At 36.1% G+C, this 17,764-nt stretch overlaps 1 protein-coding gene across 1 annotated transcript in view; it reads left to right on the top strand.

The window, feature by feature from the left end:
• Positions 1–17,764, top strand: part of MIPOL1 (mirror-image polydactyly 1) — a gene marked incomplete at its 3' end in the record, with an annotated part of 192,035 nt that overhangs the window by 69,402 nt on the left and 104,869 nt on the right. The window contains exons 9-10 of the mRNA XM_082057458.1: positions 3,165–3,198; positions 3,458–3,628. Coding sequence (XP_081913584.1) covers positions 3,165–3,198; positions 3,458–3,628 — 205 coding nt within the window. The remainder of the gene's footprint in view (positions 1–3,164; positions 3,199–3,457; positions 3,629–17,764) is intronic.

Here is a 17,764-nt window from a genome sequence, read left to right as displayed (position 1 = left end):
GTCATCATGTTCACTACATCAAATGTCTTAATATCTGGCTCTTTCCTTACCTTGGAGTCATAGAATAGAATCATAGAATTGTTTATGTTTGAAAAGACCTTTACGATTATGAAGTGCAACTGTTACCTAACACCTTGCTACTCATTCAACCAAATTGCAAGTTTGATAGGATCTTCTTAAGCCATATCAGACAACGTAAGAAACTTCAAAGATATCTTGCTCCACTCCACCAATTTATATTCAGTATTACATCAGCCTACAATGATTTGCATCCATTAGCGCAACCTGACCAGGGTCATGCTAACCATAGCTCTTCCCTGATCCATAGCAGTCATCTATGTGACAGCACCTTCTGGACAATGTGATATTTTTTCCAAAAAGTGTAATGGTATGGTACAGGGAAACATTTAATGTTGTGATTATTGGCTGCGGGGAGGGGTGTTTTTCTTTTTCAAGAAAGTTCTTTACTATTTTTGAAATCTTTGGGCATTACAGAACCAAGAAGGCAGGTTGCCTCCATCAGGCTCAGCTGCTTTTCTTCTGGTCCACTTATTCTGAGCTTACAGGATGCTTATTCATGCAACTGCACACCTTGCAAACACCTGGAACACCAGCCTGGCTCGAGCACTCAGGCTCTTCAGAACATGGGGCATCTTTACTAACTGTGATAACATCTCAGCTGAGGTGCAAACATGCATTTCTATATCTGGATGCCTGTCATTTTGCAATGGGAAGAACAAGCCAGGACTGTGACTGAGAAGAGTCAAATTGAGGTGCTGCTTTCTCAGAAGCAGAGTCAACCCGATGAGGAAATTACTTTTCTCAACTTCTTTATTATAAGTAGTTTATTACTATGGGTGAATTAAAATTTTTTTGGAGTTCGCCTTACCACTCCACTAATCCTTTGAAAGGAGCAGAGGTGATGAGATGAGCCATGAGGGACTTGATTTATTTTATTTAATTTTTTAGTTTCTTCTGGAATCTTGGAACTTTTGAATTGCCATGCTTAATATTTTCTTCCTGATCCTGGTTGTTCAAAAGGTCAATTTCTCTGTCTCAGGTGTGAAGCATGTAAAGGTTTTTTGTTTTGTTTTGTTTTGTTTTTTTTAAGAATATTGGCTACTTGTGCCACAGTCATTGAGTTTTAGAGCACAGGTCATTCCTTCCATCTGCTTTGGACTTATTCCAATCACAGATCTTTACAAGAGGGCAATACTGAACATCCTGCCAACCTTTTTCAAACGCCTTAATGCTTTCTTTAAATCGGCAGCTGGAGAAATTCTGTTGCCATTATTTAACTTGAACAACCAAAATACTTTCAGTCCTATTGGCCCTAGGTATTACGTTAACAGAATGTGTGTAGAAATATGGGGACAAGGAATCCTTGGTTACTGCTGTTCAAAATCATGAGAGATCTAAGGTCACTTATTGCCTGTGCACAGCACAGGGAAAGGCAGCATGGAAAATGCACAGCTTCGGATGCTGCTTTTTAAAAAATACTGTCACCTAAGGAGGTGTATGTACACCTACAGACAGATCCCTTGTGGCAGGAGTATGCTGAAGGGCTACACTTCTAGTGGAAGTTCCTGTTCTTTTTCCCAGCCCCATTTCTCCCTAAGGTTTCTTGCTTACCCAGCCTGTTGGTCGGCTGGATGATTTTGTTGACCCACACTTTTAGCAGGGTAGAAGTCCTCTGGAGAAGCCGGGGTCAGTCCTGCTAATTTACTTTGACAAATACCGTTCCTTTCATTGTGAATACAAACTAGCTGGAGATCCATTTTTAAGTCCCACATGAAGTGACACTTAGAGCAATGTAAAAATCTAAAACAGGAACTCTACAAGGAGTCAAGGAGCCAGTTCTGAGAATTTGGACTTATAGTATGTTTGTTATTTTATGGTTTGTGTTACTTCATGAATACAAGTCAAACCTAGCAAAGGTTAGCTGTTACTTTGTTTTGTTTAGTTCTGGTGCTGCCTGTATATGTTGGAGTATTTACTACTTGTGAATTCCAGATATACCAGCTGTTGTACACTGGTAGTACATTCTGAATAATTTCTTTTTTATTTAAAGAATTTCTGTACTGGTTAATTTACTATACCTTATGTACTGTAACCTGGTAAAACTAATGCTTTAATGTAGAAGGTGCTAGTGTGCTGTCAAGTGCTCTGTGATGTTTGCTAGCTAAAATCTTGACTTCAGAGCAGCACCTGTCACAGCACTGTTGAAAAAGTGTGTGTTGCTTTTTAGTAGATGTTTAATGGTACTATGTCTTTTAAAATATCTAGTGACAGACCTACCTTTAGCCAAAGACACCACTGAGTAATGGAGTGGTAAGGTAACTTTAATATGCTTGTTTATCCAGAAATGAGGTCTCTTCCATTTTAAAATACACATAAGTGTTTTAAATAATACGCTGTCCATATCACTAACCTTAGGTAAAATAAAATGCATACTATACCATTTAGTAGATTTTTGTGCTATCGCTCACTGCTTTTGCACAGCCCCTGTTCAATGCTGTATGACTAAATTCCTTGTATCATCTTTGTATTTGACAGGTCAATATATGTTCTGTTGAAATAGAAAGGGAGGAGTGTTGTTACAGAATTAAATAATGGCCTTGCAGAGAATTGGCTTAGCTTGCTATTTTATGCAAGATACAAAATCAAAATATTTTTAAGGAAACTTCAACTAGTTTTTTTTCCTAATTTTGGAAGAGAGAGGTGGAAAGGAATGACTTTAAAATGAAAACAAAAAAAAATTATCTGGAAAATTCCTGTCCTGTTTCGTTTGGGGTGTAGTAAAAATAACAAAAATACAACGTCAGGTAAAAGTTGTAAGCCCAGAAATAAATAAAATAAGAGCATCAGTCATTTCTATCACTGGGGAACTTTCTTCATCTAAGCACATATGAACAATTGATCCTTGTAGTCATATATAGCAGTAAACATTAATAACTTAACAGTCTGAAGTCAGTGCTGAAGATATGGAGCATTATTGGAAGATGGAGTCGAGCAGGTGGCACTTTAATATGTTCAGTGTCATGGTTGACTCTAAAGACTAGTAGAATGAAATTACTTGAGGTTCTAAAGATTTAAAAAGCGAACTCATTTTGCTGCACTAAGGAAATGCTACTGATCAGGCTTTCTGTGTCCCTTTTTTCTAGGCTAGAAAATATTAACCCTGAAGAAAATGACATGGTAAGCCATTCTCTGAGGAGATTTCTTGATGTCAGTCTTATATCTTAGAGGCTTAAGTTCAATTGAGTGGGTTTCAAGAACTAAGATGTGGGAAAAAGAAGAATTGACACACTAATAATGTACATCTTTGCTGCAATATGAAAATTCAATAACTTCACTCAGTCAATTTACAATTCACATGTGCCTATTAATTAAAACCCTATATTAAATAAAATATATTAAAACTTCATGTCTGACTAACATATAATGCTGTTGGTAGACATTACAGGAATTACTGAACAGAATAAACAATGCAGACACAGGAATAGATATACTGAAGAATGGAGCTATAATTCTGAATCGAATACACAGGACCAAAGAACGTAAAAAGAAAATAATAGCCGAGGAAATGAATGCAGTAATAGAACAACGCGATGCTGCTTTGTTTCAAGTAAGTCTCTACAAGTATATAATCACTCAATGACAAATGTCTTTTTTTCTTTTTTCTTTTTTTCCTTCTTTACTTTTGGGAGAGAAAATTATTTCTTTTACTTTTCTCTGTTAAAAATCTCAAAAAGAGCCCTTGCAGTAAATGGCTGATTAATGATCAACTGTTTCTTCATGGTAGTATTGCCCATTGAAATGGCATCAGTGCATTTCATGAAAAAAGTTATTTTCGTATTTTTTTCACCTGATCACTAGCTGTCTCCTTTTTAAAAACAACATAGTTTTCAGTGTCTTGACCGATATAAAAAGCTATTAAGGGCTTAGTTTTGCAGTGTGCCGTATTCGTGTAGTGCATCGGTTGACAGTTAACTGGGACTCAAGGATTTATAAAGGGTTATAAGTGGCAGAAATATCCCTTAAAGGAAGATAATGGTACCACATGCAACAATGCAAGTAATTCTTCCATTTGTTGCTTTACATTCAGGAGATGAAAATGAGCATGTAGTCCTTGACTTTCAAAGTCTTGTGCTTCTGCTACATGACTTGAAAGAACTTGAGGTCTTTTTCCTGCTCAGATCACTCATTAGCTACAATTTCCTGTTTTTACAGAACAATATTGTCTTCATTCTCTTCACAATTAAGAGACTCTCTTTGCTTTTCCCATCTCATGGAAGAGTTTTTCTTTTTTTCCCACCTCCTCCCCGCTCCCCCCCCCAGTTTTCTTTCCTGGCTTTTAACCTCAATTTAGCCCAATAGGAACAGTCTGTAGGGAAACGCAGCCCAAGTAGGGCATACGTCTCCTGGGAAAACACAAAATTTTAGACTGGATGAAACTCGTTATGTATTCTTCCCAGGCAAGAAATTTCATCTGACTCTTCCAATATTGAAAATTTAGATTTTTAATGTGGGTTACCAAAGTTATCCTACATCCAACTAATTTTTATTAGATTTAAAGTCATGTTTGTGATCTTGAGTGGTATTGATAATGTTGATAATTGAATTTATGTTGTATTGAGAAGTCTCCTGGTAAAAGAGTCCCATCTACACACCCTGTATTTTTCACTTTTTTTCAATAATTGTTTTTGCATTCTCTGCTTTAACCTTGAAAGCCCCATCTGCCTGGTGCTTAATGGTTTTTGTGTGTCTATTCAGTATGTGTTGCAAAGGATGTTAATGGTGGAACTTTTTCAGTCTACTTTCTTTTGCTTTTAAAATAAAGATGGGCAGCATAGCTAGTGGAAAACATCCAGCAGTCCTGCCACAAGTTTAGGTTCTTCTTATTGCACAATGTATTTGAAAAGTGAGCAGCTTATAAGATAAAAGCTTTCAGCAACTGAGAAGGATCTTTTGATATTTTGATTTGTGTTTTGTCAGTTTTTGCTGCTTTGTTGATGTGGACTTTCAGGCATGCTTGGACCATAAAACTTTTGTGAATGTCAGAAGAATGTTGTTGTAGGGCATTTTAAGATACATTTTTAAGCTACCTGTTTAAGGAGTAATCTTTTCCAAGTAATCTTAATGAAGGTAATTATTTTATATGGTAATGGCTCAACTGCCACAACTAGCAAAGACACCTCTAGACCTGTCAGCAAGAAGCACAGGTAATGTTAAGTAGATAGTGCAGCTGAAAAAATAAATGGAAAAAAAATCCTCACCAAATGAAAATGTAAGTATTCAGGATAAGGCTGTACTGCTGTGATACCATTTGCAACTTATAATACCATTGTTTTTAATTAGTTATTATTAATAGAACTCTATTGATCATGTGCTGTGTTTTCACGTATGTGGTGCTTTTATGGCTGTAACTCTTGACTCTAGAAAACATGTCTTTGGAATCAAAGCTATCATTTCTACCTGCATTTCTCACTTGATGATTCCTTGGGAATTGGTACTGTACTTGAATTATTAGTAGTCTTTTGTTAACATTGCAATAGCAGTAGTTATTACAGTGCTAACAGCAAGAACAATAGGAGAGGGATTCCTATGTTAGACCACAAAGGGACTAGATATAATTCAGGGGATGTATATCCTTAGCATATCAAATGCAAATTATTGGAAGTTAGATCTGAGGTTGCCTCAGGCGTTCATAACATCTGCAAGTTAAAATGTTTTTGGTTTTGATGGAGGTGACATCAAATGTGAGGAGGCAATTGATGAGAACAAACTGAGATGAAGCAGGAATAGGGTGAGCCATTAGTGTGCTGCGGCTGTCCTCTGGAAGAGGCATTTTTAAAGTTCAGAGGTCACTGGGCAATGGAAGGTAAATGCTTCATGGCATATTGTGTGAACACCATGTTGCTCTGTTCCTACTTGCTGTTGCACGGTGCTGGAGGCAGCAATGTCCTTTGAGTGACCACCATAACCAGTTCCATATGGCAGAGAACTGCCTATATGATAATAAGGGTTTGGATTGCCTGTGTTTAATGAAGCTGCAGCTGTTATTCTTTTTTATGGTTTCCTTCACAATGGCCTGATATTTGACAGTTGAGCACAGTGAATACAAGTAGGATCTAGCTTTTGGGGGTTTACTTGTAGGATTTCTGATTTTTCTCAGTAAGAAACAATAACACAAAAGCCTTCACAGCTCAAACTCATTGCTTTGATTGTCCATTGTCCATTCTGTTCCTACAGAATGGACATTCTATATACTTTGTATTTCCTATGAACAAGTAAATACAGATTACTTTCAACTAGTCTTTAAAATGCAGTTTTGCAATACTTTTTTCTGGTAGTTACACCATTGAGTTACATTTAACTGGATCTATTGCAGCATACTTGACAATGGTTAGCTATTTGTGCTTCTTCTATTTGAATTTTACTTTAATATATTTTTTTTTTTATTCTTCAAAATATGAGGAACACTGTACATGTCTCGGAAAGGTCATGAAAATGGTTTTTCTTGAATCATATCACCCAAGAACCTCTGCATATTTTTTTGATATTTCAAACATGAATGCTACATCTTACTTGGAAGCAGATAGAAGCACTTGTATCACTGTATTGAGCTGTGCATGTGTATGTAATCTTAGATCATTCACTAGATTGCTGAGCAAATATGCAAACTACTTTTTGTATGTGTGAAAACAAATAAAATGATATAAACTCAAATATTTGATACTACTTTTCGTATGTATTTTCAAGTGAATAAAAAACAAACAACTAAAGCGTGGCTAAACATTGACATCCATCTTCTCCTGTACCAACCCCCTTAATAAAACAAACTCAACTGTTTGGCTGTATTTGCTAAGATATGTTTGTTAGTGAACAGATATTGTTTTATACTGGGGAGCTCGAGTCTGTTTTATGACTAATCCTCTGAAAGGAAAATGGAGAAAGATGCTGACTGTCATGAGACATCAGTTTCTTGTCTATAATGTGTGGTTTTGCCTTAACCCATTCAAGGAAAAAAATTATTTGTGCAGTTGGGTCTGGTACAGGTCTGCCTTTCTTCAAAAATCTTTCTTGATTAAGTAATCCAATTAGTGACAGACATTTAATGAAGATTACATATGGCATAGTCACATTATGTGATCTTCATAAAATATTTAAAGAAGTGGTTTCCAGCAGGAGGCAATACAGTGCAATGTCTCAAACTACCAACCTATTAACTGCATCACACCTTATGGACAGGAATGTTAATGTGATTACAGGGTTGGCAGCTGAAGCTGAGGACTTGAGTAAGTCATTACAATTACTTTTCTTCTGGTTTAGAGAAGGGGACATTTTATTTGGTACAACTTGAAGGAAGTGATTTTTTAAAAGATAAATAAGAGATGGTTTATAGTTCAGAAGATAGTGTATTTTTTATATTTTCAGTCCTAGCTTCCATTTTGTAAATATCTTTTTTAAACTGGGAACAGTCAGTTTTATACAGAGTTTTAAAATATTAAAGGTGTAGAGTTTGTTGTTAAGGAAAACCAGTGGCAAAGTATCATCTGTAATATACGAATCTTGAAGCAATAACAAAACTGACAAGCAAACCTGGTTTTACAGCTTTGAATAGTTTGATCACATCCTGCTGTGCAGGAACATGCTTATGACTGTTCATGTAAAAAATTGGCATACACCCAGTTGCTCATCTGAAGCAAGTTTAAGTACCTTTCTCCATTTTGCGGCACTCTTTGGCAGCAGCAGCACTTTATCATCATTGAAAACAAAGATGAGAAGCACTATGCTTGACTGCCCCACATTGTCAGTTTCGACTAATGACTAATAACCGATAAATGTCTGTACTTAAAACAAGGTGACTTCTTGCTACCTCTTTTTCTTACGTTCTACTCAAGCAATTGCCCTTCTTTTACACCAAATAAGGTGTAAAGCTCTGTGTTATCTGTGATTCACGGAGCATTAAGACTTTCTCAGCACACGTGAGTGAACAGGTTTTATTGAAGTTATAAACTCCAGAGCTGTGTTAAGAGTCAAAACAACAAAAGCATATGTAAATGAAAAAAATAACCTACAGATCTTGGGCCCTTAAATGGGGAATACTCAGACAATGGGTTACAATGCCTCATGACTCTATCTTAGAATAAACGTGACCCCTTTGCAACCCAAACCACAGTTTGGGATGTTATTTTTAGTAATTTGAATTAGCAGATCAGTTTTAAGCCCTGTGTTTTGGTAGCCTTTGATACTTCCTGGTTAAGGATAGCAATCAAGTTATTGGTTGGCAGGAGCAGATTTGACAGTGTCCTCCACAGCTGCTCTGCCAGGGTGCTTCCCCTGCTACCTTTTCCCTTTCCCTGCTGATATTTGGGAACACAAAGAGAAAAGGTAGGACACTGTGATCACAGTTGTTTGTGAATCAGGCAGCTGCTGTGGGATACTGATGATTTTGGTCATGGGCTTATTTGAGGAGGGAAGTGAAGGTAGAGGGGATGTTTATTGTAATTTGAGGATCCAAGGACCATGCTGGTTCACTCTTACGGCTGGTTTCTTTGGGCAGGCAACAGCAAGTTCCTGTTGCCCTATTTGCACTGCTTTTCTCTGAGAGGTAGGAGATGAATGGGTGAGGGGAAATTACTTGCCAGCAGGATGGTTAAACAGAGAGAGATGAGCTGTCTGCCAGATGCCTCTTTTGCCCTGCAAATTTATTCCAAGTCCTGAGAGAAAGCAATAAGGATATTGAATAAAATATAGAATAGCTTTTAAAAAATCGTTTTAACAATGCAAGTTGCACTGTGACTGCAGGGAGAGAAGAAACAAGAGTTGAAGAAATGTTTGTTAGTTTTATTGGTGTTCACATCAATGTCCTCAGGTAAACTTCACAGACGTCTCTGGAGGTAAAACTGAGTAAAAAGGGATCCTGAAGAAAGATCACAAAAAGTCAAGTTATACGAGCAATTGTTGTGATGAGCAATATTAGTTTTCCATTTGATTGTGTTGCACTGGAATGGTGCTTCATAATGTCACATTTCATTTCCTGTGCACCTAAATAAAGATAATCCTTTGAAAGGTTGACAAAATCCATGTTTTAGGAAGCCCATGTTATACTGAACACGGTTAAATCTTTGTTTTCTTCACTGCTTCTCATAATAAACGAAGTGAAACTGACTGACTGCAGTATTTTCAAAGCACCAAACAGAGCCAGGGACTGCTGTAGTTGTCAGGCATGGAGTAAAACTGTTGGGAATTATGCTGAAGAGCATCAAGAATCCTTTGTATCTCACGAAAAGGCAGGTTCTTCCCTACTTGGCTGCTTCTTCTATAAACAAACCCAGATTGGAAAATTATAATTCTTTACTTTCTGAGATGATCAGGTATGCTCTGACTCTTTACATCAGATATATTTATGCTAGCTGTAGCATTAATATTTTCCAGGGGAATACTCTGCTAAATATTTGGCTACATTCAGAAGATGTATGAAGTATTTTTTTCTTCTGAAGTAGGAATTTTGGTCCTCTGGAGACTAAAATAGAGAGGAAACCGGCTAAACAGAATCCTTTTGATGTCTTGCACTGGGTTTTCTGATTTGTGTAGAATATTCCCCAAAAGAATAACACCTATTTTATCTTTCATCATGGTGCTCTGTTTAATTTGATCACTGTATGTAACTCTTGGTTCTCAAGGCATTAAGAAAGCTGAGGAGAGGCGAGATGTTCAGACGAGATGATAGGAGAAGATTTGGGGACATTACACATCTCTGTCTGTAGTGTCAGTTGGTCTCTTGCATTGATGTAACAGGGTTCTCTGTAGGCAGGTATCTGTTAGAAGGGCATGAAACTCCCTTTGATTTCACTGGAGTCAGAATTTCACTAGTGAAAGTGAGTATTTGGCAGCTTATTCCTTAGTTTGACTTCAGTGAGGCTTTGGTTGCATCAAGTCTTGTAGTGTTTGAGTTAATGCCTCTCACAGCTGGGAGTGCAGGTCGGCTGGTGGGTCATTTTTGGGAGGCAGAAGAGGATCTGAAGGAAATTACCCTAAGGAGCTCTCATACTGGATTTTTGTATTTAGTCCATGAATGTGAAGTATGAGTAAATATATAAATGTTAATGCAATGTTTCCTTGAAGAAAGGGATTATGATTTGCCTTTTTGTACTTCGGAAGCAAAATTTTAATTGATAGTACATGTCTTCTTTTTACTACGATAAGATTTTGGCTGAATGATGCCCTGAGACACATCATTGTTTGCATTCTTAAATCACCTGTTGTTCCTCTGCAAACAGTGTGTTGTGCAGAATTCAGAAAATACATGTCTGCATAGTATTTGAGGGCATGATCAAGCTTTGTGTCTTTAATTGTAAACTTTAATCAATTTTCAGTTGAACATTCATCTTCTCTTCAGTACCTAGGAACTCCTCACCCCTTAGAAAAGGACAGTAAATTTAAACGCAAACTTGTTTGATTAATTGCTATTTGACTCATCTGTCATGGTGCTAAGCTCTAGGTTCACACAGCTTAGACTTCCAAACCAATTTCTAGAATTAATTTAAATATTTAATGTCAAAACCCAAGGATGAAAGAGAGGAAAAATGTTTTGTATGCTTTTTGGTTGCCTGCTTCAGTAGCAACAACTCATAGAGGAAACTTCCAATGTGATACAAGAAGAATTCAAATAGTATTCCCTCTGAAGAGGAGACTGAAATCATTGTGCATGCAGTAAGTTCTGTAGGTGTGAGAACTATTGTAGACTTACCTAAAGTGAGTTTTCCACAGTATTTAACATGTCACGGTTACAAGTTAGGTACCGAGTGTTGAATCAGATTTCAGTTTGCTTATCTGTGGGATAAAATATCTCTGATTTTCTTAAAAAAAAAAATCCATATGTGTGTTTCATATTAAAAGCTGGCTTTTTTAGGCAACTTTTTAAGAAATCTTTCTGCAAAAATATTATTTTGGATACCCAGATGAGTTTGCATAAAAATTATTTTGATAGGTGGCAAGCAAGATTTTTTTCGTATTTATATTTAATGTGGAGCCTGAAAAGGTTAATGTATCTGACCTATGTGTTCATCTCCCTCCTTGCTTTTACCCAGTTGCGACTTCTGGAATGTTCACAGTTGCAACTTTGTATTATGTCTGTATTAGCAAGTACTGTGACCAAATAGGAATTGATCTGGAGTATGAAATAGTTCTCAGCATCTGACATCCACATTAACATGTTTCAGGGTGTGTGTATGTTGGGTTTTTTTGTTTCTCTTGTTTGTTTACTTTGAACTAGTTGTAGTCAAGTCCTGTGAGCTGAATACACATTTGTATCAGAGTGCACTAGGTGCATTCCTGGAGTGTATCTTTGAGATTGCTTTATCAAAAAAGGAATCCAGTTCATGCTCTCAGATAGCACTCCATGATGCAAAACAAAGCATAAGAAATAGAGGCAAGTTAGATACATTGCAAATAGCACCCACAGTGAAAAGTAGCATGCAAATGTTGTTTCTTCGGTGGAAGTATTTGAGTCATTCAGAACTTTAGATAGAAGCTCAAAGCTACATTATTTGTAAGTATAGAAAGGGAAAAAAATCTATTTAATCCAAGAAAATATTTTAAAAATTAATTACATTAAAGCTCTGCTAATGTATTGCATGAAATTAAAGACAAAAACGAGAAAGATGACTTCAAGAAGGAGAACAAGATTTCTAAAAATGTTTTAAAATAGCTGAAGAGAAGTAAAAGCTATCAGTGTTCTTGGAGAAGATATTCCAGTATGTTTGTATTCCACTTTTTTACTTTGAAAATAATTAGACTACTTTATATGCAGGCTTTTCTGATGAAGATTTTGGACCTGTCCACAAACATAAATGAACTTCAAGGAAAAATAGGTCTCAAACTGGTAGCACAGATCACAAATAAAACGACACACAAATTAGAAGTTTTGATTTAATTGGACAGTGGAGATGTCTTCAAAGAATAGCAGCCAAACTGTATGGCTGATCATGCCACTACTAGGACATCAGTAGTTGACTAAGAATAGTGTGGGACATGGAGCTAAGAAGAATAAATGGAGCTGCATTTTGTTGAGTTCATTTTTCCCCCAGAATCCTTAAAGTGAAATATTGACCTATCTTCTAACAGTGCGATACCCTCCACAGTCAGCCTTATGATTCAACATGTGCATTAAGCTGTGAAGAGAGGTGGTGAGTGAGGAAGTTAAGATCTGGCGCTAACAGTGGATGTAAGGAAATATCACTGTAATGATGATAAGCTGATTACTCATTTTCAATGGAATGGTAGGTGATTGTGGCTGAAATGCAGGACTTAATAAACATTTTTGTAACTTCAGTTTCTCTCTAGATTTTTAGTTGTTTTACATGAACAGGTAACAGTTACCACAACAGCAGTTTTTCCTCTTGCTTTGGTCTGGACATTGTGACCTTTTTTTGGTTGTGAAGGCATTAATCAATTTCTAGAAGTCCTCATGCTTGAGGAAGTTATTTTATATATTCTGGTCTAAAGTAAGTAGTGGCCCTGGAAAAAAAAAAAAAAAGAACAAGAAAATCTATCAATATTTTCTTTATGAAAGGAAGATTTCACAGTAGCATTAACTTATCTATGTCTCATTCACCAAGTATGCCCACATTTGTTTGTTGTATGGCTTTACCGTTTCGTGCTTCAGATGGTGAGTATCTAGGATTTACCCTCTTTTCCATGTTCTGTTTATTCACTGTTAATTATTTTTCAAGCTGAGTTGCTTGAGAACAAGAAAAAATTAGCTTCCATTACCCTCTATTGCACATGAAGGACAGACTTTCCTGTTGTGTGTGGTCTGCATGTGACTGCAAGGTGCTGTTGTCAGAGAACTTGTTAGTGCTGATGTTAGCGTTTTGTTGTCATTCTTTTCAGTAGTGTTTTTAAAGTATTTATTGTTCAGTCTGCAGTGGGTATGCACAAAGTCAGCACAAAATACCATATTCTGATTTATAGTTTACTTTTGTGTTGAAAATAAGTGGATGAAGAAGAGTAATAAATCATAAAAGTATGCCAACTTTTTGCAATTCTGGATTTGTTATGAGAAATACAGAATACAAGTGGTTAACTACAGGATATTTCATTGGTTCAATGTACCAATGCAGGAAGTTATGTACTGCCAATGCAGTAATGCTTCTGAATGTATACTTTCTATTGTTGATAATGTAGAATTTGTACTGTCTTTTGAGAGAGGGGAGAGTTTTAACATTACCTCTAGTTAATGAATGAGCAGCTATACATATGTAAATCTAAGTGTATTAACCAAAGTTCTGCAGCAGTAACTGTTCATCTTTCAGTTATGCTGAGTTGTTTATTTCTTAATTGGCTGAAACACCTTTCTCTGCTATCTGCAGAGTATTACCGAAGTTTAGATAGAACATAAAAAACAAGAGTAAAGGTCTGTATCAGAAGAATTACTATGAACACTTTGCTCCTAGTTGTCTCATAAGATGACTTGTCACCAACAGGTAAGATTTCCTTCCAAGTCATGTTGTAATCATGATGAGGAATTTCATGCCTCAGACAGAGATTGTATTACAGATCCCAGCAATGTTAGGAACAATAGATTTCACTATTTTTTGCCTGAAAGAGCTCTGCTGGGTTGTGTTCATTACAGGAGTGAACACCAGCCCTCTCTTTGAGTTTACCTGCTTCATCTTCTGTAGCTTTGAGACAAAGTCTTTTTCAATCTGCATGCACTTTTTTAGCATCATTTCTTGAGGTCCCATTCACAATCAAAATGTTAGGACTTTACCTCAATCTCAGTGTGCAAAACTAGTTTTGAAAATCTCACAGTGAAAATGAAAGCATTCAGTGCCTCCCAGCAGAAAGAGCAAAATCTTTGTTAATCCCTTGTGCCAAATAATCATATCAGCCTGCTTTCTACTGTAGGGCTAGCCAGCAGCTGTGTGTCTCATTACATGTTCTCTTTATGTCATGTGTGTTGTCTTCTGTGGTATCCAGACACTTCTCAGCAGTAGTCATACATTTACCCATTTTGTTTGTTTTGGCAGGCAGGTCCATCACTTTGCTTTCAGAAAGTTGTCATAACATTCTTCTATCTTTCTGTTTTTCTAAATTTTTTTTTTTCTTAGGGCGTCCTACCCTCCACACATGAGGGATGGAATTGCCATGAAGCTTTGAGTTGAATGAGAGCAATGTTGGTAATTGCACATATCAAAAGCAGCTGATTTTAGGTTTAAGCATTTCGGGGTTTCAGTAATATATCTGAAAGCTTTTAGGTGGCTGTTAATTCAAAGCTGCATGGTCAGTCCTCTAGTGTGCATCTATTTGGGTCGCTGGTCATATCAATACCTGTGAAGCTTCACTTCAGTGAAGCTAAAACTAAATTTTGTTACAGAAGTGAAATCTTCACATTCAATCGCCACTTAATATTTGAAAGGTCTTGTTCATGTACCAAAATCATACAGACATTTCTCAGTATTACTGAAGCTGAACAATATATAATTTCTAAATGTGTGGTTTTGTTTTAGTTTTACAGAGCTTTTGTTTACTTTCTTAAACATTTATTTATAGTGTCTTTGTCTTCTATGTGTGATTCATTTTAAGCTTGTGCAAAGCTGATTAATTTCTTGATTTTTTAAAATATATTTATTCCACTTTTCAATGCATTTGAGAAATTTGAAAATATGTCTGAAATGTACATTTTCTATATTTGCTGTTACCTAGATCTCTGTATCAGTGAGAAAAAAAACTGAATTCATAATAACATTTGAAGATTTTTAATTAGTTACTCCGTTTTCACACTTTTTCTCAGACATTTAAAACACAGATATTGCTTTCAGATAGTAGTGATCTTTAGTATCAAAGTTTCCTAAAAAGGCATGTTGCTTCCATGGAGAAGGAGCAAATACTACTGATTCAGGTCATTTATTCTAAAAGTACTTCTTGTCCCTGACATATCTGCAGAGCTTTGTGCTTTCATCTACCTAGTTAGCTGGTTTAGTGTGTTAAATCTCTGCCTTAAAGTAGCTTTTATTACACATAATAGAATTTCTGGGAGAATACATTGCACCACAAAAAATTGAAGAACTGCCACTTAAGCAACTGATTACTCTATTGAGAGTGTGGTATTTGTCAGGACAAACAGTGTGTACCATGAGAAACACTTGCAATCCCATTATTACAGTATCCAAAAAGAATAAAAAGCTGTGTCATCTATACAGTGATCCATGATATTATTTTCTTGAATACTTTGATGATATTTAAAAATGTACCAGAAGTGTTCCTGTCCTTCTGTGCAGTAAATATCAACATAACGTTTAGGAAATAGTCTTGTTTGCATATGGATTTTAAGAAAATCCATTGAAGTTAATTGAAAACCAGCTCATTAGAATGGCAGATTGTTTACCAAATTTTGTTTTCTTGTCAATTAATATTGGTTATGTTCAATTAAACAAGGTTACACTTTCTGAAAACATACCTCTGTCAGCAGATGAATGCCTTGCATGTATTTGAGAATCAGATTACTAATTTCTAGATCTAGTTGGAAAGCTGTGGATGTTTCTTTATAAAATTTCTTCTTGTCATATACCTTCACTACTTTATGTTGCTGAAAACTCAGGTGTATCAGCCAAAACTACCACCATTCTACTGTATATCTTTTTTGAGTACCAACACTGCAGATTATTAACTAGGGGTGGGGCAAAGGCTTTAAACAAAAGCAATTATCAGCTATCTGTCATGATGTGTTGTGTCATATGTTTGACAAGCTGTCTCTTGGCCATGGGCCATCTGGTTGTAATGGAACTAACTACGCTTCTAAGGAGCCAGCAAAACACATGGCCATGGGAAGCAATGGCTCTATATCATTTGGTCAAGTCAGTAAAGCAAAGGTTTGGGGTATAGTAATCCCAGTTTTGACATCATCTTGTCAGGTGTAAGCTTCTTAAACTTTCTGACCTAATTTCTCATGCCATTAAATATGAAAGTCCTATTTACTGACTTCATTTAATGTTAGAAAAAGCGACTAGTCAACGTTCATCAAGAGTTATCAGCAAACACCTGCATAATAAGAGTTATTGAGAAGAGTTGCATATGAAGAGAATATTTATGGGAACAAGATGAAGCAAAACTGTAGACAAAAATGAGACAGTGCAGTGGAATGAACCTCACATGGCCCAAGATGATAATTGAGAATTAGAGTATGTGTATATTCTGCTGTGCAAAAGAACGGAAGAAAGATGCAGCATTTGAGGAGGGAGAGACTAAAGAAACTGAAGAGGGAAGACCTGTGTTTGCTTCTTAGCAACAGAGGGGAAATAAAACAAAAAAGTAAAATAGCTAGTAAAAAATAAAGTTAATGGCTTTCTGAAATTTATGTTTCTTTTATTCAGAATACATAGTCTTTTTGTAGTCTCCCTCATTAGAGATATTTAAAAGATGTTAAAAAACCATCTAGTCCTGGGAAGCTGGCTTTAGGTGGCCTGCTTGAGCAGGACAATTAGGAAGGTTAACCTCCAGATATGCTTTCCAGCCTCAACCATTCTGTGATTATATTGCCATGTTAGATAGAACATGCGTAGGATCGACAAATCTGCAGGAATAAATGGGTTTTTTGAACCCATGTGATGAAGATGTGGCTGGCTACTGAGGAATCTGTCCCTATCTAACTGAAGACAGAAAATCAGTGGTGTAGTAGGTTATCTGCATTTACTAAGTATTGTGACTGCAGTAGCCCATTTCATAATATTATAGCTCAATGTGCTAACGAATCACACAGTAGCTAGCAGTAGAGATTAGAATGACGAAAGCTATCTTACAAAATTGTGTGTAAATGAGCATGTAGGAGATGCATTGACTTGGAAAACAGATACTAAGACTGTAAGTAAAACATCAGTATAATATTTTAATATTCAGCTGCTTTGACTGGCTTCTTTGAGACCCTTCTGGCAGCACTACTTACTACTCAACCAGGGCAGAAGTTATTTCAGATAGTCAGGGTTTTTCAGTCCTGGTTCTCTTGTGAGTAGTGTACTAATATATGCCATGCTTTAATGGCAAATTCATTCCAAGGTGTCTTTGGTGTTATTTTATTTTCTTTAAGTTTTTTAAGACGTTGAGGTTAGTTACGCTGAATTCTTTTCTGTGCAGAAGCTTCTACTCTGAAATAGTCTCTTGAATCTGTATGCTAGAATAGCTAAGTCTAAGTATTATGGTACTTACAGACCTTTATTCAGTGGTTTAGAATTTAGCTAAAATATTTACTTTTTAAAATTTTTTGTCATTGCTTTCTAAAGAGAGTCTTGACTCTTGAATGATTTTTCCCTCTTATGATAAAATTTTAATTAGTATTTTCCATTTCCTGAGTTATTTGCAAGTATTGGTAATTTCCTTGGCTTTTTAATATAACACACGGACATGCAAACTATATGAAGTTCATTGTACTGTGCCAGTTCGTAGTGTTTCTCCAACGCTGCAGTGAGGCATATGTGTGAGCAAGCATATTAACCTTGCATACTACTCCTCAGCTTACTTGCTTAGTTTATACATTATTTATTAGTCTTATAGGCATGAAATTAAGAAATTGAATTAATAATGTGACTTCCATGTAAAACAGAAGTCACTTATTTATGTATGACAGGCAATTAGAAAAAAGGAAAAAAAAAACCTCTTAGGTTAGTTGAATGCATTTTTGCTTAATTTCAGATGCAGTACAGCCTCATGAATAAATGTTTGATTCCAAGTTACTGGGTTTATGGTCTCATTAGAAACA

Source organism: Streptopelia decaocto, assembly GCF_964273445.1.
Source record: "Streptopelia decaocto genome assembly, chromosome: 7".
In the NCBI taxonomy this organism is placed as follows: Eukaryota; Metazoa; Chordata; class Aves; order Columbiformes; family Columbidae; genus Streptopelia; species Streptopelia decaocto.
This window is presented reverse-complemented; position numbering and strand designations above follow the sequence as displayed.